At 36.1% G+C, this 23,556-nt stretch overlaps 1 protein-coding gene across 5 annotated transcripts in view; it reads right to left on the bottom strand.

Moving 5' to 3' along the window:
- The window catches only part of STAG1 (STAG1 cohesin complex component), a 455,106-nt gene that overhangs the window by 84,562 nt on the left and 346,988 nt on the right, over positions 1-23,556 (bottom strand). For all 5 annotated transcript variants that reach the window (XM_059065085.2, XM_067033725.1, XM_067033728.1 and 2 more), the window contains 4 exons: positions 16,644-16,742; positions 16,054-16,133; positions 10,535-10,642; positions 7,463-7,577 (listed from right to left, as the gene is read on the bottom strand). In XM_059065085.2, coding sequence (XP_058921068.1) covers positions 7,463-7,577; positions 10,535-10,642; positions 16,054-16,133; positions 16,644-16,742 — 402 coding nt within the window. The remainder of the gene's footprint in view (positions 1-7,462; positions 7,578-10,534; positions 10,643-16,053; positions 16,134-16,643; positions 16,743-23,556) is intronic.

Below are 23,556 nucleotides of genomic sequence, written 5' to 3'. Positions count from 1 at the left end.
ACACCGCACTTTCACCAATGGACAGATCATCCAAAATGAAAATAAATAAGGAAACAGAAGCTTTAAATGATACATTAAACAAGATGGACTTAATTGTTATTTACAGGACATTCCATCCAAAAACAACCTAATGCACTTTCTTCTCAAGTGCTTACGAAACATTCTCCAGGATATACCATATTTGGGGTCACAAATCAAGCTTTGGTAAATTTAAGAAAACTGAAATCGAATCAAGTATCTTTTCCAACAACTTTGCTATAAGACCAAATACCAATTACAGGAAAAAAACAGTAAAAAGTACAAACAAAGGAAGGCTAAACAATATGCTACTAAATAACCAAGAGATCACTGAACAAATAAAAAAATACCTATAAACAAATGCAGCAAAAGCAGTTCTAAGAGGGAAGTGTATAGCAATACAATCTTACTTCAAGAAACAAGAAGAAGCTCAAGTAAACAACCTAACTTTACACCTAAAACAATTAGAGAAAGAAGAACAAAAAACCCCCCAAAGTTTGCAGAAGGAAAGAAATAAAGATCAGATCAGAAATAAATGAAAAAGAAATGAAGGAAACAATAGCAAAGATCAATAAAACTAAAAGCTGGTTCTTTGAGAAGATAAACAAAATTGATAAACCATTAGCCACACTCATGAAGAAAAAATCAGAGAAGACTCAAATCAACAGAATTAGAAATGGAAAAGGAGAAGTAACAAAATGACACTGCAGAAGTACAAAGGATCATGAGAGATTACTACAAGCACCTATATGCCAATACAATGGACAATGTGGAAGAAATGGAAAAATTCTTAGAAAAGTACAACCTTCCAAGACTGAACCAGGAAGAAATAGAAAATATAAACAGACCAATCACAGGCACTGAAATTGAAACTGTGATTAAAAATCTTCCAACAAACAAAAGCCCAGGACCAGATGGATTCACAGGCAAATTCTGTCAAACATTTAGAGAAGAGCTAACACCTATCCTTCTCAAACTCTTCCAAAATATAGCAGGGGGAGGAATACTCCCAAACTCATTCTAAGAAGCCACTGTCACCCTGATACCAAAATGAGACAAAGATGGCACAAAAAAAGAAAACTACAGGCCAATATAAACATAGATGCAAAAATCCTCAACAAAATACTAGCAAACAGAATCCAACAGCACATTAAAAGGATCACACACCATCATCAAGTGGGGTTTATCCCAGGAATGCAAGGATTCTTCAATATATGCAAATCAATCAATGTGATACACCATATTAACAAAGTGAAGGATAAAAACCATATCACCTCAATAGATGCAGAAAAAGCTTTCGATAAAATTCAACACCCATTTATGATAAAAACCCTCCAGAAAGTAGGCAGAGAGGGAATTTATCTCCACATAATAAAGGCCATATATGACAAACCTACAGCCAACATCGTTCTCAATGGTGAAAAACTGAAACCATTTCCACTAAGATCAGGAACAAGACAAGGCTGCCCACTCTCACCACTATTATTCAACACAGTTTTGGAAGTTTTAACCACAGTAATCAGAGAAGAAAAAGAAATAAAAGGAATCCAAATCAGAAAAGAAACGTAAAACTGTCACTGTTTGCAGATGACATGATATTACACAGAGAGAATCCTAAAGATGCTACCAGAAAACTACTAGAGCTAATCAATGAATCTGGTAAAGTAGCAGGAGACAAAATTAATGCACAGAAATCTCTTGCATTCCTATACACTAATGATTAAAAATCTGAAAGAGAAATTAAGGAAACACCTCCATCTACCAGTTCAACAAAAAGAATAAAATACCTAGGAATAAACATACCTAAGGAGACAAAGGACCTGTTTGTAGAAAACTATAAGACACTGATGGAAGAAATTAAAGATGATACAAACAGATGGAGAGATACACCATGGTCTTGGATTGGAAGAATCAACATTTTGAAAATGACTATACTACCCAAAGCAATCTACAGATTCAATGCAATTCCTATCAAACTATCAATGGCATTTTTGACAGAACTGGATAAAAAATTTCACAATTTATGTGGAAACACAAAAGACCCCAAATAGCCAAAGCACTCTTGAGAAAGAAAAATGGAGCTAGAGGAATCAGGCTCCCTGACTTCAGACTATACTACAAAGCTACAGTAATCAAGACAGTATGGTATTGGCACAAAAACGGAAATACAGATCAATGGAACAGGATAGAACACCCAGAGATAAACCCATGCACATATGGTCATCTTCTCTTTGATAAAGGAGGCAACAATATACAGTGGAGAAAAGACAGCCTCTTCAATAAGTGGTGCTGGGAAAACTGGACAGCTACATGTCAAAGAATGAAATTAGAACACTCCCTAACACCAAACGCAAAAATAAGCTCAAAGTGGTTAAAGACCTAAATATAAGGCCAGACACTATAAAACTCTTAGAGGAAAACATAGGCAGAACACTCTATGACATAAATCACAGCAAGATCCTTTTTGACCCATCACCTAGAGAAATGGAAATAAAAACAAAAATAAACAAATGGGACCTAATGAAACTTAAAAGCCATTGCACAGCAAAGGAAACCATAAACAAGATGAAAAGACAACCCTCCGAATGGGAGAAAATATTTGCAAATGAAGCAACTGACAAAGGATTAATCTCCAAAATAAACCAGCAGCTCAACAACAACAAAACAAACAACCCAATCCAAAAATGGGCAGAAAATCTAATAGACTTCTCTCCTAAAAAGATATACAGATTGCCAACAAACACACGAAAGGATGTTCAGCATCACTAACCATTAGAGAAATGCAAATCAAAACTACAATGAGGTATCACCTCACACTGGTCAGAATGGCCATCAGTAGAAAATCTACAAACAATAAATGCTGGAGATGGTGTGTAGAAAAGGGAACGCTCTTGCATGGTTTGTGGGAATGTAAATTGATATAGCCACTATGGAGAACAGTATGGAGGTTCCTTAAAAAAATAAAAATAGAACTACCATATGACCCTGGAATGCCACTACTGGGTATATACCCTGAGAAAATCATAACTCAAAAAAAGTCATGTACCACATTGTTCACTGCAGCACTATTTACAATAGCCAGGAAAAGGAAGCAACCTAAGTATCCACGGACAGATGAATGGAAAAAGAAGATGTGGCACATATATACAATCAAATATTACTCAGCCATAAAAAAGGAATGAAATTGAGTTATTTGTAGTGAAGTGGATGCACTTAGAGTCTGTCATACAGAGTGAAGTAAGTCAGAAAGAGAAAAACAAATACCGTATGCTAACACATATATATATATGGAATAAAAAAAAAAACATGTTCTGAAGAACCTAGGGGCAGGATAGGAATAAAGACGCAGACGTAGAGAATGGACTTGAGGACACGGGGAGGGGAAATGGTAAGCTAGGACGAAGTGAGAGAGTGGCATGGACATATATACAATACCAAATGTAAAACAGATAGTGGGAAGCAGCCGCGTAGCACAGGGAGATCAGCTCCATGCTTTTTGACCACCTAGAGGGGTGGGATAGGAAGGTGGGAGGGAGATGCAAGAGGCATGGGATATGGGTATATATGTATATGTATAGCTGATTCACTTTTTTATACAGCAGAAACGAACACAACACTGTAAAGCAATGATACCCCAATAAAGATGGTTAAAAAAAAAAAAAGAATCTGCCTTCCAATGCAGGCGACAAAGGTTCGAGACCTGGTCTGGGAAGACCCCACATGTCACGGCGCAACTAAGCCTGTGCTCCACAACTACTGAAGACCTTGTGCCTGGAGCCCGTGCTCTGCGACAAGAGAAGCCCCTGCTCAACGCAACTAGAGAAAGCCTGTGGCAGCAACGAAGACACAATGCAGCCAAAAACAAACAAATAAATAAAATAAATTTATTTTTTAAAAAAAAAGGATCTGGAACCCTAACAATGACACAGAAGTTCACTTTCTAAATGCAGTTTTTTGTAACATAATTTTATAAAAGCAGAATGAAAATCAGACATTTGCAAGCATTCTTTGTACTCCTTGGGAATTAGATGAACAAAAAAGGTAGCTCATTAATGGACAAAGAGTTATTGTACAGCAAATAGATGATCAGAATTATATTAAAATTTATGTATAATTATATAACATAAATTAAAATTATATTTATTGTCTAGGTGAACTTTACCTTTCTATATCTATTTTATTTTATAGGGTGTCCTCTAATCCAGTATATAACAAACTAATCTCATTTTCCTGGTGACTTTAATTACAATTTTCTGGGTGTGTTCCCATTTATCTTTAATTGTCTTCAAGGTTACTCATAAATATTTTACCTCATGTTTTTCCTGCCCTGCTCACTTCTCTGTTGAATAGTTAAACACACTAAAGGAGTTCACTGTATAATGGAATCTTACACTTATTCCTTTTATGGAAAATCATTTACAGTGCAAATAACCATTCCAAATTATTAAGCCTAAAATTTCTAAATACTCTTATATTGGCTTTTATTCTCTGCAGAAGCAGAGCCAGTTATTGGTGAAGCTTGAAGAACATATTAAAAAAGAACCCCCAAAAGTTATCACTCTGGGGAGATTTCCTGGTTATATAAATAATATATCTGTTAACTTTCTGTTTTAAATTACTGTCATAATGCACCTCATCATTCCATATGCCTAGAAGGACAGTTACCATACTTCTAGATTGTCCAGAAATGTTCTTGGTTATGATTAGTGCTTTGGAATAATTATTAATAGCATCCTTGTCACTCTGAAAAGCATCACAGTTTGTACAGTAAGTATTATGGTCACACTACATATAGGGAAATATGGACTCATCACATGCAAGTACCATTTATCCTACTATATGGCATGTATCTCAAATACACAAGGTATTTTTTCACTTGAAACCAATGACTACTAAAAAGGAAAGAAAAACCAGTTTAGGCAGATCTCTTAATCTCCATCATTTCACTTATAATTCCCATATAAAAGAGGACTACTACTCCATGGACTACAAACCTCTCAATTCAACATTTTAGAATTCTATTACTAAAATGTTACTATTTAACATCCAAGTAAAACAAAGGAATGGGAATGATTTTCAATTCAGTTAATTCTAGTTAACTGATCAGTAATCATCTATGAGCTGGACTTATTCTACTTTCTGATTTCTAAGGTCTCTTTCAATTCAACTTTTTATGAGTTTAAAATATTACTGAAACACACATTACAGTGAAACAAGAGGAATTCAGAATAAGACAATCAGAATCCCACCATATTATAAGATTATGGCTTTAATAAGCATTCATCTCCAGGTGTACACAAGAAACCCTTAAGTATGATTTGCAGTTGCTTTTGCAGCTGACAAGAATGCCACAGAGGAGAACTGGGAAATATATTTTAATGTTCGTGTAACACTTTAGTAAACAGCAGCAAACACATGAAACAGCAGTACCATTTGAAATATAGAGCAGTAATACACATTGCTTTATATAGAAGATGAAACTGCATAAAACTAAGTACTTATGGATTTTAATATATCAAGAAGTAAAGTCCTTGGGCTTTCAGAGATCCAAAACATTTTCTTTCAATTAATAATCAAGTTAAAGTAGCCTGATCATCATATTCCCTAAGCTTTTCAGCAGTTTAAATAGTATATGCGTGTCTCATCCCTATCAAATTTTGAAATTACTGTTGCTGTTAAAGTCAAATTTTTAAATATGACTTGATTGTTGCAAAATACTTTTAATCCCATTTCTTTAAAACCTAAAGGGCTAAGGATTTAATTTGAATCGTCTACCACAAGTGTGATATTTATAAGTACTTAGTGTTTTACCTTACACATTCACAAACATCTGTATTTTACTCCATAATATATCCACACTTGCTTTGTTAAGAAAATAATGCTTTAAACCCTTTAAACCTATGCAAAGTGTGGTCCCTGGACTTTTGGTCCAGAAAAATAAACATCAACTAGGAGCTTGTTAGAAAGGTAGCATCTCATACCTCAACCCAGAGCTACTGAATCAGAACTGGCATTTTAACAAGATCCCACGTAATTTGTATACACATTTAAAACACTGTTCTTAAATTCTTAAACAAGTCATTTACTCAAACGCAACTCTCCAACTGGTTTTGTTTCTGACTTTATTCTTTCTCTATCTGTTCCCAATTCACTTGAAAGATAACAGGAATTCCTTCACCACTTTACCACTTTTCTGGCTCTGCTTTGCCCTAATGCCACTCTTTCCACTGAGTAAGTTCTTACATCTCTCAATTTTCTTATAGACTGCCTGTTTGTCTCTCTATTCCTCATTCCTACAGGGTTTCTCCAGCACTTTCAAACTTGAGCATACAGTCTCAAGTTTTTCTTCTTTCTGGACATTCCAATACAAACCAAAAATACTCTTTCCCCAAGTAAAGTTCAGGGTCCTAGATTTCCAGATTTTCACCACCATTTTTTGCAACTCTGTTCCCACTCACTTATAAGCCAACAAGTTTGTTCATTCAGGGGGTCTTTAGGTTTAGTTTGCCATTCCCCCAATGTCAAACCAGCAGTAGGAAATACAGTTCTAATAACAAAGAACATTTAAGTGGGCAAACCAAAGTTCACTTGCGCAAACAGATTTAGATAGATAATATGTTATGGATGTTAACTGTTTACTTGATAAACTGACATGGAAATGTCGCATGGAATTACTGCTATGGACTTGCACAACTACTAATTTACATCTAAATTCATGTTTTTCTTTCTCCTTAAATAACATAATTTTCAAACAAGATAGAACTAATGGTTTTAATAGTTTGACAATGTTCATGAACTGTTTAAATAATATAATGTGGGGGGTTTTTTTGGCCATGCTACGTAGCTTGCAGGATCTTAGTTCCCTGACCAGGGATTGAACCTGGGCCTTCGGCAGTGAAACCACAGAGTCCTAACCACAGAAATGCCAGGGAATTCCCTAAATAATATAATTTAAAAGTCATGGGCAAAAATTCAAGAAAAAAAAAAGCAACAATAAAACGTATGCAGTATTACAATGCAATACTATAAAACTTTAAAAATTTCTAGTCTATATTCAGTGTTAATCCACACCTGCATATATATTCCCACAAAAGGTAGAGTACTGATTCCATAATCATAAAATCAAATCCATGGAGGCAGGGAATTCCCTGGTGGTCCCAGTGGTTAGGATGCAGGCTTTCACTGCCGTGGACCCTGGTTCAATCCCCATTCGGGGAACTAAGGTCCCACAAGCCACATGGCAAAGCCAAAAAAAACCCAAACAAAAACAAAGACAAAAAAATACCCAAAGAAAATATCCATGGAGTCAGTTTTGTAAGAAACAGGCTTGTCTTCATTTGATTAAAAAATATTGTTAATTACAATGAATTAAACAACAATTTTATTTAAAATGTAATCTAACGTTAAAACAAAAACAAAATAAAGAAGTATGTTAAAAATTTACCTCACTTTCAAGAAAGAAAAGAACCAGCATCCTAATAAGGTTCCCATTTGGACTGTTCCTCCCCCTCCTCTTTGCTAATGCTTCTTCTGCTTGTGGGTCATGTCTGCTAAATAGCCTGGAAATAAGTAACAAAACAAGAACTTTACAAATTTACATGGATATGAATTTTAGTCTTTTCCTTCAACGTATAAATTATTTCAGTGTTAAAAAAAGGAAATAGTATCAGAGATCAGGTTACTGATTTGTTTCAACACAAGTATGTAACTGATGTTTTTATAGGTCAAAAAAGTGGTTAGATCCAAACAATTTCATACAGTTCAACTATACATAAAGTGTAAAAGAAAGCTTTTTTTTACTGATGACTAATCAATGTTCAAATCTTTATGAAAAACAAACTTTTTATTTTCTATGATAGATACTAAAGTATGTAATTTTAAATACAGTTCTATTTTCTTAAATATCCATTTTACAGTCATGTAATTACAGAACTTAACCAAAGGCTCCAGCAATAATGGTAAAAATTCAGACTTTTAATCATGATTTAGTTCTTCCACTATCTTCTGTTTACTAACCTATTGCCTAGAAACAGTGTTCACCAACCCAACAGTATTGAGTAAAATGAAACATTAAATTTATAAAAATACTACTTAGTGGCAAAACTTCTAAAATATGGCAAAGAAATGACTTGACAATTTTAATTTGCTAAGAAGACTTATTCTAACAAAACTTAAGGACTACTCAGGTGCCTTACTCCCAGGTATTGCTCCAGGTAAAAGGGATATAATACTGAACAAAGACAAAACCCCTATTCTCATTGAGCTCTCACTCTAGTGGTTGGAGATAAACAGTAGATCAATATATACCACCTCAGGTGTTACAAGGAAATACAACGGTCTAGGAATAGGGATATAGAGTGCTAGTTTAGACATGGAAGTCATAGTAGGCCTCTCAGATGAGAGGCTAAATAATTGAATAAAATAAGAAAAACTTCATGTGACATAAAATATAAACCAATTTCAAGCAGAAAATGAGTACTGAGAAACAGTAGCTTTGGAGGGAAGGGGAAAGAAAGTATATGGCAGCGGGTACAGAAGACTAGAGTATTATCTTGAAGCTATATCTACACAGCTATCAGACTGGTTTAAGAGAAAGTTTATTTGGGTGGCTTTCAGAGGTGGGGCGCAAATGGAAAGTATGAGGGTCCTTTACACTAAAATGTACAAATTTAAATAATTGCATTCACTATATATAAGGCACTGAGTAATTAGTAATTAATTTTTCTAATATTAAAATGTAGAATTTTCAATGACATTAAAATATTCATTTAGATACATTTTACCATTTTTTGGATGCTTGGTATAGCTTAATACACTAGACTAAAAAACAGACTAAGTCTATGTGCACGCACACATTTTTTTTGTTAAACTTTATCATGGAATTGTGGAGCTAGTTTACTTGTTAAGATTTTAACAGATCACAATATTAAATGGTGGGAAAATGCTGAAAGATATCATTAAGAATCAAAAGTTCTCAAACTGAGTATCTCCAGGGCAGGGGCATAAAGCTTATGAAGTAAAGCTTTCATTTGCACAGGAATTGACTTCCTTTTCACAAAGAAATAAAAAATAGTGGCAGCTTACATCTGTCGATTTTTATGTAAAATATTACAATTTAAAAATCTTTAGCAAGTGTTTCAAACTTACAAAAACACAATACAAATAAAATTAAATATATCCAAAGGCTCTTTCTGATTATAGTGCTGCCAGTTTATGGCCTCTATTCTGTAGCTAACCAGCCTTTTTAGTCTTATCTTTTCTTTGAAACTATAGAAGCAATAATTCTTTCTAAAAAAACACACAGCTTTTTGAAAAGTTAAGTAGAGAACAGAGGAGAATTTATTACTAGAATACAATAAAAAAGGAAGGGAAGTGAAGACTACAGTATACCCTTGATATTTGTGATAGACAACACCTCAAGATAAATATGGAAATAGCATTATTCTTTATTAGCCAATGATGTCAGAGTCACTGGCAAAGTCAATACCTTATTTTAAAAGTCATGCCTAAAACTTCTGACTTTCTTCCTCACTTTCATTACCAGCATGCCCTACTAGCCAGCTTCCTCAGATTTTTTCACATAGAAACAACTTTTTCTCACTTTGAGAGATACCACTGAGTAAAGAGCAGTTTGTGGCTGCAGCACTGAGTTGCTGATGCTGGACGGAGGGCCAGGCCTGCTCATTATCAAAGTTAATCATTCATGTATAACAGTTGCCCAGTGCATGATCTATATCTGTGCTTAGCATAATTACAAATCACAACATGTAATGCACTTCTGGGGTTCACCTGTCAAAGTCACTAAGTTAAATCTATGAACAAAAACAAAAACAAAGCAAAACATCCCCTTGCCCAAGAATATGTTTACATTTTAAGAATGAATTAATCTACTAATAAATTATATAACATATACAGTAGACCATGATCAAAAATATATTTCATAAGAATGTTTAATTACATTCATAAGCTCTCACTAGCTCTACGCTTTGTCAAAAAAATAGATGAGATTTTGCTTTTAAACTGTAACTGCATATATAATTTTTAGCATCATTATGGATTACTGATTAAAATAATCCTCATCCTGACAGAATGGAAAAAAATGAAAATTTGGGAGGCGTTTTGAGGATAATTTTAGATTACCAATGTTGACAAGATAAGATGAGAACTCAGAATTTTAAAAGGGAAAAAAATTTGGTGAAATAAAATATCAGTTACTTAGGGGAGTCTTTATAAACTTCAAGCACTTCTCCTTTCTCCACTCACATGACTAAGCTGACTAGCTGAGAACCATCCTTTTAGATTTCAGGTCAGAGGAATATATCACAAGGGACATCATTCTCAGGGATGTGATTCATGATGTGCATGTAGGCTGTGAGAATATGACAGCCCCCAGAAATTGGGGCAATGGCCACTTCTAGCACTGTTTTCAGTTACTACTACTTTCTTTCATTAACTGTAAAACAACGACAAAACAACGTATGAAAGTGGAACCTGGTTTCAAAGAGAATTAACTCACTTTTTGTGAAGGAATTCTCCAGCTGCCACAGCAACAGGGCGATGTGCTGAGTATACCAAGTGGTAAACATTTTCACAGTCTTCATTGGAAAGAGCTTCTTCACTTCCACTGAAAAATTCAGAAAGTAACACTGAGCCAAAAATATTTACTACCTTGATTAAAATTTTGTAAGGTTCTTTATAAAAGTTCAAACATGCTGACTTTATTTTCCTCTCTTTTTAGTCTGACTTTGAATATAATATTTCTCTTTAACTATAAAAGACACTTAATTGTTATATAAAATTCAGAAAATACAGATAACACAAGAAAATAAAATGTCCACATTTCTTCCCATACACACCTATGGACAATGAGTATTAACACCTTGGGATATATATTAGCCCAGTTTAGCTCAATTTCTTTAAATGTTCATAAGTTTTTTGTTAATAGGCACTGGTCATATATTTGCCCCTGTTTTACAGAGTTAAATTACTATTGTACTATGCAACTCTTTCCAGAATTGTCTATTTTAAATTATAGTTTATCACAATATTTACAATACTACTTAGTCTTCTTTCTATATAAAATGGATTCACTGGTCATAACCACTCCTCTACTAATACAAGTTTCCCACCTTTCTATTCATGTATTCTTAAAGTTTTAACCTTTTCTTGGTTTGCTGGAATGTATCTTTAAGTATTTTTTTCCCAAAGAGGGAACATCTATTTCCTGATTATTAACATGATTTAAAATGTCTGACAGGATTAGAGATTAATGACTAGATGACTATAGAATTCTTGGGCTGTACAGGCTCTTGACAAGATGTAGGGGTATAAACTCATTCTCTAGAATTCAATCCTGGAGATGCCTAGAGGCTAGGAGGAGATTGAGGGATCTGACAAATATAAATTAGAATGACCTTTGCAGCAGAATAAGGTAGCTGCATCATAGTATAAGGGAGAAACTTTAGTTCTGAAAGAAAAAGAGCTGAATATCAAGGATGGGAGACAGAAGCATTTTTTAAAGTACACTTTTTTCCCCTTCTCAACAAGGCCTAAGTGTTGTTGTTTTTTTTGTGTGTGTGTGGTACGCGGGCCTCTCACTGTTGTGGCCTCTCCCATTGCGGAGCACAGGCTCCGGACGCGCAGGCTCAGCGGCCATGGCTCACGGGCCCAGCCGCTCCGCGGCATGTGGGATCTTCCCGGACCAGGGCACGAACCCGTGTCCCCTGCGCATCGACAGGTGGATTCTCAGCCACTGCGCCACCAGGGAAGCCCAAGGCCTAAGTTTTAACCTCTTCGCTTAATTAGATGTATATCATCAACTCAATTAGCTAATACCCTCAGGATAAAGTTAAACTCATAGGAAAAAAAATTTAACAAGATATCTCAGTAATCTAAGCTCATAAGTGAAAGGAAAGTAATCTATACCAAAGGAAGAAGAATTAACAGATGCAGAGAAAAAGAATTTAAAGATGGTATAACAGGATGTTAAAGGTGACTTAACTTGTTATTTGGGGAAGTTTTGGTAGAGAGCCCACAAGCCAAGAAAAATAAGGCCAGCTCATTTCATGCAATGCTGTAAGAGACTGGAGAGTTAGTTTTGTGAACCTTAGCTCATTTCTCATCAAAATAATATATAAGTAGACATTAGGAGATTGAGCAATATAATGAGTAGAAATCCGTACTTCTTCCATGTTTCCTTTATGCCAGATATGGAATACTTAAAGGGAGCCAGCCTGGATAGTTTTAAAAGACATTTTGCCCAACAAGACCACCTAAAGGGCAAGCAACTCAAACAGAGGAAACCTGAAAGTCAGGCACTGAGTCACACAGTAAATATCCAGAGGAGGCACTGTCCACTCTGGGGAACTTCCCATTGTCACAAATACCTAGAGTGGGGATGAGACAGGAGGGAAAGGGACAGGACACAAAATGCTAGATAATGAAGAAGGGGAGCAGCTGTTGGGATGCTAAGATAGGCTAGAACCAGCTCAAACCAAGGTGGCTTTGAGAATAGCTGGGTCATTGACCTTTAGTTCATTATACCTTCACTGAAATACTAAAAATCACTCCCTGTTACACCATGACAGTTCTGAGGAGGACCATAAAAGGTCAAAAAGTAGGCAGTGGTCCAATTCTTGGGAAATCTCCACCCTTCACCAAAATAGCAAGAATATTCCTCCCACTCAGCCTATGAAATTACTTAACCCATAAAAACCTATGACCCCATGCCCCTGGGCAGATCTCACTTTCCCAGAAGACCCTGTGCCCTGGAGCCACTCTTGCCTTCTGAGACAGACCTCATTCTGCCTATGGAATGTGTATCTCTCTAAATAAACTTGCTCTCCCTTTACTATGGTTCGCTCCAGAATTCTTTCCTGTGGGAAGCCAAGGACCCTCACTTGGAGGTCCATCCTAAGGACTTCTGCGGGTTCCAGGATGACATCTCCCTCTCCTGCAAAAGGGAGAGCTCTCTGAGGAATCCATAAAAGGACCAATGTACCTAATGAATTAGGTCATCTGACACAGCTGGAGGGCCATAACTATACTTTTTTTTTTTCATAACTATACTTTTATATAAGACATGTTTTGCCCTTATTTCCTCCAATGAAAACATAGAAAAAAACCTTAAAAATACTTTTGAAACTAGCCAAACCATTTTCTAAATTCATGATGAAAGTATGATTTTTTTTTTAGCCAAACAAGGTCTTAGATGGTTTGAAAATACTCTTTAAGGAAGTAAACTAGCCTGAAAAGACAATACAGGAGGAGTCTATGAGAGAATTACTCTTCCTTGGAAGTAAGGGAAGAAGTAATATCAAAGCAAAGTTTACTCTTGTCTAAATGAGCAATTACTGAAACTAAAAAAGGAAGCAAAAAAACCTAAAAAAGGGTAAAAAAGTAATCCTTAACAATAAATTTTAAACTCTAGACAATTCTGATGAAAAAGACAAGTGGTTGGAATGTGGGTATTTTTTGTTCAAGGGAAAGACATTGATAAGCTTGTGAAATTTACAAGTATACTATAACTAGGGGGAATAATAATTTAAAATAGAATTGAAAAGGAAAAAATTCTTCATAAATGACAAGGAAGAATGAGATGTAAGGATAAAGTGAATATTATCAGAAGATGTACAAATCATGAATAGAGAGGTACTGATCTATATACTCTGAAGTATACCAAGCAATGACCTAAAAGGAAAGATAAGTGAACAATAGTAGCTGAAGACTTTAACACATCCTTCTGAAAAAGTAGACAAAAATAAGCAAAGGTATAGATAAATGATACTAAATAAATTCAAAGTAATGAATATAAATAACTACATACACAACATAGATATGTACTGTTTTTAAACATACTTAGAAAATTCAGAAAATTGACCAAAATACTCAGAACACAGTCTCAATAATACAGTAAAATAGGAAGAACAGCTTTAAACCATCTGATCTAGGGAGAACAAAAATTACTACTGAATAATTTTGATTAAACTGAAAATCATAAAGGTAATCAAAATACTTATCATTGATTGTCTAAGAAAATAGTCTATGTCCAAATTTTTAGGAGACTAGTAAAGTAGTACTTAAAGGTGTATTTGTTACTTTAAATATGATTGTTCAAAAATAAGAAAGAAATAGCTAAAAGAAGCTAGTTCTTTGAAAAGAACAGTAGGATGGACAAACCTCTGCCATGACTTATCAAGAAGAGGATACAAATAAAATGAACGATGTAAACGAGAAATAACAAAAGAAATAAAGTTTTATGAATAAAAATATCATAAGCTATAAAATAATAAAGTTGAAAACTGTGATGAAACTGATATACTATAAAAATCATATGAAAAGCCAAAATTAATACAAGAGGAAATAAAGGCTAACTTAGATAGATAACCACTGAAGAAGTAGAAATGGTAATCAAAGACCTTTCTCTCAAAAGAAACTTAAAACTGACATGGCTTTAACAAAAGAATTCTCTCAAAATTTCAAGGAAGAATTAATCTGTCATAGAAAATTTATTTCAAAACAGAAAAAGGGTGAGAAACTACTGAAGATATTTTACAAACAGTATATATCTTGATTTCAAAGTTGGGTAAGGAGCAGAAAAAAATATGTCAAATTTACAGACTACACAGATGTGAAAATCCTAAATAGGATATTAAATATAACATTGCATTTAAGCAAAATACAATGAAAACAAATATGTTCAAACAGGATTTATTCTAGAAATGCATGGGTGTTTTACCATTAGACAAATCTACCAATTTTATTCAGGCTCAACAATGTATGAAAGGAAAATCCCAGAAAACTGAGAATACAAAAGAACTTTTATCATATCAAAAACCTATCTCAGAAATAACTTTAGATGCCTTCCTAGAACAAGAACAAAAAAATCCACTATCAGTGATATTTTCATAGTGTTCAAAGTCCTGTAATGGAACTAGACAAGAGAATGAAACAAAAGTTTTAAGGTTAGAAATAATGTACAATACCTCTACGAAAATATTTAAACCGTATATAAAAGACCTAATGAGATCTGAATAAAGCAATACATCATTTTTATGTATAAACAATACATAATTGTAAAAAATTCCATTCTCTCCTAAATTTTTCATAAAATTAAATGCAGTTCTTTGTTTTGGCCATGCTGTGCAGCCTATGGGATCTTAGTTGCCCCAACCAGGGATTGAATCCGTGCCCCCCGTCAGTGGAAGCGTGGAGTCTTAACCACTGGACTGCCAGGGAAGTCCCTAAATGGAGTTCTAATATTTAAACTCCCAACCAAAGTTTCTGAGGAATTAGACAAAAGTACTTTAAAATTCATAAAGAACAAAAAAAAAAATCCACAAGTAGCTAAGTGGATTTTAAAAAGAAAGGCAAAGAAGAAGGAACAAACCACTAAGAGGCCATACTTATAACATACAACATATACTAGGGTATAAAGCCACAACAACAAAGAATATGGTAGTAGAGCAGAAAGAGGTAAAAAGAGATCAAAACAACAGACCCTGGCATACATGATGTTTGGTGTATGACAGATATAGCGTCACAAAGCAGGGAGGTGAGGATTTGTAATGACTTTGCCGGGACTTGCATTCTCTCACGTAGATTCTTCCTACTTTTTAGTCAAAGCTCTATAGATGAAACTACTCCTATTTTAAAATCTCTATCATATTAATGACACAATTTAAATGCCTTATTTCCTTTCTCCTACTTCTATATCATTCCAAAGAAGCCTATTTGAAAAACCTATCCCTTTGAAGCCTTCTTTTTAAAAAGAAGTATGTTACTTCACTGATACTGCATAAAAGAACTTTTATGTAAAGGAAATAGACAATACTCAAAATAAAATGGAAATAGACAATATTCAAAATAAAAAACAAAGAGAAAACAAAACATTTTGTTTCAAACCTAACCTTAAAATGTGAAAGTAAAACCTAAAGTGATAAGAATATATATTAGGGTTATATATGTGAAGTACATCAATAATGCTGGGAAAAAACATTAATATATTAGCAGATTAAATTAAAATATTATACTTACTGAAGTATCAGAGTAACCAATCGAATAGCTTCCACAGCAACATCATATTCCTTATCAAGTGTCATTGATACAATGCGATCCTGAAGAAAAGTTATAAATCAAACCAACCATGAACAGAAGTGGAGACAGATCTGAGGTAATGTCTTTTGGGGAGTTCATGGAAGACTAATGATAGATTAATCTAATGATGATTAGATTAAATGGAAAGTTTTACCATTGAAACCATATTATCATAGTCCTACGCACACACAGGAGGTGTTATAAATGTTTATAATATAAAATCTTTTTCATCAACTGGCATTCTCTAACAGAGACAAACCTTACCTTGCAAATTAATATAACTATAAAAAAGTTTGTCTATGAAAAAAGTCTTATTTTAAGCAGGTGAGCCTTCAATTGAAGGTAATGAATAAGAACTCATGTTGGTAATATCTTTTGTAAAGCAGAGATTCATCTATTTAATACAGGTTCATTTAAAGAATATGCAGTAAAGAATATGACCTAAACACTTGTTATGGTAATGTCATTTGCTAAACTAGCTAAAACGAGCATTTTTAAAGTGAAAAAGAAAATAAGCCAAGCATTCTTACCTTGAATCGGTTAGTGAATAGCTCCAATTTGGGGAATAATTCTCTATTGGTATACAGACTTTGTAGAGCTTTCAAACACTTCAGCCTGACTTCTCCTTGCTTCAGAAATACAAACAAAAACACAAAAGAAGCAGTCAATTCCATGCCACAAAAGTTGAAAAGATTTTCAAGTCTATATGAAGACTAAAGTAATTTTCAGCTTAATCATTCGATTTACTTCATATTGTAATTCAACGTAAGGTGGAACCAAGCAATTCTATTTGCACTTACATTTAATTAAAAATGCATTAAAAATCCCTTAGTTACTTGAGAGTAAGCTACACCTATTTCAAATGTGTATCAACTCTGGTTCAACATGAAATACTTCCCACATTATACTGTGGCACTTAGAGAGAATTTTTGACCTATGATTTTAATTAAAGAAGGGTGTGTTAATTTGTCCTTCCTGTAGAAAAATCTAATTTCATATTAAAGGGTCATCATTTATTCATTTCACAAATATTTACTGGATACCTTTTACTTTCCAGAAAGAGCAGTTAAGAAAACATGATAAAGGGAAGAATGTTTAAAAACAGAGGCAAAATGATAGAGTGATGTGTCCTGGGGCTGCTATTTACTAGGGAAATATAATAAAATCATTAACTTGGAGTAGAAGGTGTTGGTGATCAAAGTGCATTCTGGGACATCTAGAAATTTAGCCAACTCTCAAATGATTAAAAAGAGAACGAAGTTTCTGTGTTCAAAAAGCAACATGCTGGGGACTTCCGTGTGGTCCAGTGGGTAAGACTCCACGCTCCCAATGCAGGGGGCCTGGGTTCGATCCTTGGTCGGGGAACTATATCCCACATGCCGCAACTAAGAGTTCGCATGCTGGGACTGAGTCCACGTGCTGCAACTGAGAAGGCCCCATGCTGCAATTAGGAGTCCGTATGCCGCAACTAAGAAGCCTGCATGCCTCAACGAAGAGTCCACATGCCCCAGCTAAGAGTCTGCATGCCACAGCTGAAGATTCCTGCATGCCCCAACAAAGACCCAGGGCAGCCAAAAAAAAAAAAGCAATATGCTGTAACAGTAGGAGTCCAAGTTTTGGAATCAGATAAAGCTAGATTTCCAATTCTATAGCTTAGTAGCTACATGAGAGATGGCAAGTATATTAATCATTCTGATACTGTTTTCTCATTTATAGAATATGATACCGACTTCATAAGGCTGTTATAAAATTTGAATGCTGGTAAAAGTTTTAACAACTAGCTCTGGGGGATGGGGCCCTGAATTGTTGCATTTGCAGATATCTGTGATGTGATTACTCCCCCCATGGCCAATTTCAAGCTACCAATGATACTGAACTCATACAAGTGAATGGATGTGCATAATCACTCTCTTGAAAGCTGATTCAAGGTAGCTCGAGCACAGCACTGAATGAGATAATGCTTGCTGGTAAAGTCTCTAGCACATAGGAGGTACCTGTGGTAGATGCTGTTGATGCCCCGCCCAGATGTCCAAATCCTAATATACAAGGCTAATCTTCCTGCTTTTTCCTGTATTGACAGCTAGCGGCTCTTAGTTGCATCTTTCTCTGGAGAATTGACCATGGCTGAAAAGAACCACCTGGTACAAAGATTCCTATGCTCTACCTTGCCTCTCCTGTCCACACCCTTTCCCTCCTTCAGGATGAGGCTCATAGCTAGTGGGGAATGAAACAGGAGGGTAAAAGAGCCCAACCTCCTTGCCTCAGGACAGTACAACCTCTGAGGTGCAATTTATTTTTCAAAGTTCCTTCTGAGATGATGCTCAGACAAAACTTCTTCTGAAACCACATTTCTGTTAGTGTGTCTCCTGCTTAATCCTATATTCCTCACTTTCTTAGAGGCTTCTCAGGAGAATACAAACTTCAATGTATCACTAGCACAAAAATCTCTGACTAAGGCTGGGCTTCTAAGGAATGTGACCTGAACAGTTGGTACCAAGAGTAGTCCTAAGAAGCAGACCTCAATGATGGGATTCTGAGGTTGGATCACTTGAAGTAAGGACTACTATGAAGAAGGACTCAATTTCTGGTTGTAAGTGAAATTAATGATAGTCTCTGACACAGAATAGCAGCCATTTGCTAATTCACTTGTGGGTGGAATGGAGATGTGCACTTAGCTTGTACAACATGCCAAGCATTTGAGGGATGAGGGTAATTAATAACTATAAGGACTATGGACTAAGGACTATGGCTGTCACTGAGATGCTAAACAGAGAAAATGACAGGCTAACTAATCACCAGTTTAAATCAACAACTGGCAACATTTAAAGAGATCCTTATCTCCTGCAGATAAAGAGCTGAACATATTGAAGACCAGACCCAGAACTCAATTTTAAGGGTGGCAGAATTTAAGGGACTTTGCATCCCAGGCAAGTCTATGCCAAAATCAGGGCCATATAGGAAAGAAGTGCAAGTTCAAAGAATAACTGGTGGATGTAGCTGAGAACCTTCAACTCCAAGTTTCCCATGAACTGCAAATAAGTCTCATGTTAGAGGGTAGCATGCCTCCTCCACCCACCCCTCCCCTCAAATATATGGAAACCTCAAGCGAAGCAAGTACCTTAAGGACAATGCTAGTAGCCCTCCTCATGCTCTATACTAACCTTCCCTTGTAGCTCCAAGCTAAGGTCAAATTTCAGCATAGCCCAAATGGGGAAGTACTGGGTCTGCTAAAGGAGGAGAAGGATTATATGCTATAGGTGCTGCAGGAATGGGCCAACTTGAACCAGTAAGAACCAAGAGAGTGTCTGCTGAGGGTACTGGACTGGGGAATGGGAATATCAAACAGGATACGAGAGAGTTTTTGGATACAGGGCACTCTCCCTTGCCTCAGGATTTAAGGCCCATGGAAATGGCCTAACGCATTGCTGGATGACTCCTGGAAAAAGCAACGGTGCATATTAATGAAATAAGAGATCCGAGAATCCTTGTGGCAGACTGTGAAGAAAGGCATTTAAAACACAGTGAAGTAAGCATGCCATAAAGGATCTGTTGTGTATACTCAGAAGACCTACTAGTTGAATATGTTCCTCAGGAGGGCCCAGAGAATATTGTTTACCAAGGCAATAAAGAAAAGACTGGTGATGGGGGCACAGGCATTGCTGAGAAATTCCATAACAGCTGTATTCTGTAGGCTAGAGCTGGCAATAGGAGATAAACAGAATTTGGCTTCCAGTACAATGAAGATGATGAGATCACAGAATAGCAGAAAGAAGGTAGCATCACCTAACTAGTAGATGCAAGGTGGGCATAATAATTATAATGGGCAGTAATGTTGAAGAGCAGCCCATGGGGATCTATGGAGATGCCTCACAGGATATGGTTTTCCTGGAGGCAAGATGTGGAAAGCCAACAAAAGTATTATGTAATATGTATCTATAATCACAAGAGATCAACAACAGATAAGCAAAAGACTAAAGACAGCTGACCCAAAGTAAAATCATAACCCCAGATGTAAGACAGCATGCAAGAAGTTTCCTTACTTGTAACTCTAAATTTAAAAACAAGGCCAGAAAAGATGAAATTACTCTATCCATTCAAGTTCACAGAGCAAATTATAGGTAGAACAAAGACATCAGTCGAGTTTTATCTACACCTTGTCCAATAATGCCTCCCAATCAACTACTTCTCCTTCCAAATCTTGGTTCTTTAATGTACCAAATCTTGGTACATTACAGCGACTTAATTAAATAAATAATAATGTCTAACAATAACTCAGATGAAAAAGCCACTTGTATTTTTGTTAATTTCTCTATTTGGGGGCTCTACTATACTCTGAAGGTATTTCTATTACAAAACCTAAATGTTTTGTTGTTTTCCTATTACACAAAATCTTATTCAGATCTGAATGCTATTTAACACAGTGCCTAATCCATAGCTGCTGCTCAATGAATATTTTTTGAATAAATAACTATATAATATAAAAATAAGAAAACAAAAAACAAACACAGAAAAATAAAATAATTTATTGAGGGAGGGAGCTGGGCATATTTGTTTGTTAGAGACACTAACCTATCAGCATTTTTGCAAAATTATTTTTGAAAAAAATGTTAAGAGCTATAAAAAGTATTGGGTAGCATAATGGCATCATTTCATAATGAGTTGTATTCTAAAGGGACAATTTTCATGCTTCTAGGAGAAAATGCTGATTGTTATTAAAATGTCTATGTATAATGTTAACACCACAATGGGAATAAATGAACCAAATTCAGGTGGCCTGTCAAGGAGTAGATGTGTTTGTATGTGGTGGGGTGAAGGGAGTACAGAGAAGATAGTCTTTGTTGTTATTTTTTGACAATTTTATTGAGACATATTTGACATGCAAAAAACTTCAGGTTTGTTTGATACATTTGGACATATGCATACATGCATGGTACTATTATAATCAAGGCAATAAACACACTCATCACCTCCAAAAGTTTCCTTTTAACACCTCCCCCCTTTTTCATTTGGTAAGAAGAGAAGTCTTAGGAGGGACATTGTTATGTACTATTAGGAAAGAGAGTCTTGTTCATGTAGTCTTTAGACCTCCACTTGGCTCCATAAGAATAGGCCTTAGCCTTGGAACACTCCCTTACCAAGAGATACAGTTGCCAACAAAAAACACCATGGCATGGTAGAATGAGAGGGCTAGGCAGCTGGCTCTGGGGGTGGGGTGGTGGTGATGAACTGACTGTGTTGAAATGAAGTCCTTCTTTGAAAGTGAAATATGGAAACTGAAGGACGGAAATGAACAGGAGCCAGGGGAGTCTCATGCAGCCTGGTTGGTGCATCTGTTTGATGAAGGGGCACTGCAGACTTTAACTGTCTAGGGCTGAATAACACAGTTAGGGATAGGGCCAAGGTCTCTGGGTCCCTGTTGGGGACCAGAGGCCCTATGCCCCTGTCAAGATAGAAGGGAAAAGGGGAGAGGGGAGCCAAACTTTTATGGGGCCTTTGGATACTGGTGCGCAAATGACAGGTCCCCATAGAGGTAGAATTAAAATAGTAGGTCTGGGAAGAATGTAGTTAATCATGGAAGACAAGCCCACATGTATTTGTGGATGAGACTCTTTGGACCATTTCAGGTACTGATGATCCTGGTTCCTACCACTGAATACGTAATAGGCATTAACATTTTGGCTGTGTACGGTACTGAAAACCACCATTGCCTCAAGCGGTATGTACCACAATAAGGACAAATTCAAGAATAATGGGCCAGCTGCATTCCTAGCCTGCTCCAGAGCTGGCCAAATCATGGTGCGTTGTTCAACAAAAATATTATATTGGGCTTCCCTGGTGGCACAGTGGTTGAGAATCCGCCTGCCGATGCAGGGGACATGGGTTTGTGCTCCAGTCCGGGAAGATCCCACATGCCACGGAGTGGCTGGGCCCATGAGCCATGGCCGCTGAGCCTGCGCATCCGGAGCCCGTGCTCCGCAACGGGAGAGGCCAAAACAGTGAGAGGCCCGCGTACCACAAAAAAAACCAAAAAAAAACCCCCCAAAAACCTATATCTACAGTGGGGAAAAGGACATCGTTCTGTTAATTCGAGACAATACAAGCAGCCCGATCAGGCCAGTAAGGAAGGCCTCCAGCGTTTCGAGGTTGACAGATTACCAAAGGATAAATGTAGAAGTTTCAGCTTTTGCCCTAGCAGTCTCTGATATTATCACCCTCACTGAGACAGTGCAACCTATATGGAAAACAAGTATGCTGTTGACTGATCTGGCTAATGCCTTTTACTCGATCCCTCTGCAGAATGAGGTCACGACCAATTTTTGTTCTCACTGAACAGCCTACAATATACTTTTACTGTACTCCTGCAGGGATACCTAAATTCTTCTGTAATATGCTACCAAAGGGCAGGGCTTGATCTTCAATAAGCTCAAGTACTACAGAAATTTTAGTCATCCCTTATATTAACGACACCGCTACAATGCTAATGTCATGGTGGCTACAGTGCTGCACTTAAGTCACTGACAGAATGATTAGTACCAATTTGACTATAAATCCAGATAAAGTCCAGGCCCTAGGCACAGCAGGTGCAATTCCTAAGGCCCAAGATTCAAAGATGACATTATGGCATGGTTTACTGACAGCTCTGTGAAACTAAAGGCCGAGGAGGACTGCATTCCAATAGGTCAAGCTCTGCACTGTGGTAATGGCAGTGCAGGCCACCTCCACTACCATTCCTTGACACATTTTTCACCAACAAATGGGCTGTTGCCAATGACTTAGCCATCTGGTCAGGCAAATGGCAACTAAAAGACTGGACTATTAAGGGATCCCCCATATGTGGAAAAGAACTATGGCAGCAGCTTGCTCCCTGGGAAGAAAAAAACATATGTCACTTAAGTAGATACTCATGGCAATGGACCTTTTCTTTATTTTTAAATTTTTATTGAAGTTAAGTTGGTTATAATTATTACTTTCAGGTGGTACAACATACTGATTCAGTATTTTATAGATTCATCCATCATTTAAAGTTATAAAATATTGGCTATATTTCCTATGTTGTACAGTACATCCTTATAGCTTATTTATTTTATACATAGTGGTTTGTACCTCTTAATACCTACCCCTATCCTGGCCCTCCCACAGGTAGCCACTAGTTTGTTCCTTATATCTGTAAATCTGTTTGTTATATTCATTCATTTCATTTTTTAGATATAACATATAAGGTGAAAATGCAGAATTTGTCTTTCTCTGACTTATTTCACTAAGCATAATACCCTCCAGGTCCATCCATGTTGTTGCAAATGGCAAAATTTCATTCTATTATATGGTTGAGTAATCTTCCATTGTATGTATGTATGTGTGTGTGTGTGTATACACACACACACACACACACACACACACACACAATGTATATGTACCAAATCTTCTTTATCCATTCAGCTGTTG

Source organism: Kogia breviceps, chromosome 5 (genome assembly GCF_026419965.1).
Source record: "Kogia breviceps isolate mKogBre1 chromosome 5, mKogBre1 haplotype 1, whole genome shotgun sequence".
NCBI lineage: Eukaryota > Metazoa > Chordata > Mammalia > Artiodactyla > Physeteridae > Kogia > Kogia breviceps.
The sequence above is the reverse complement of the archived record's forward strand: the minus strand, read 5'-3'. Positions and strand labels throughout refer to the sequence as shown.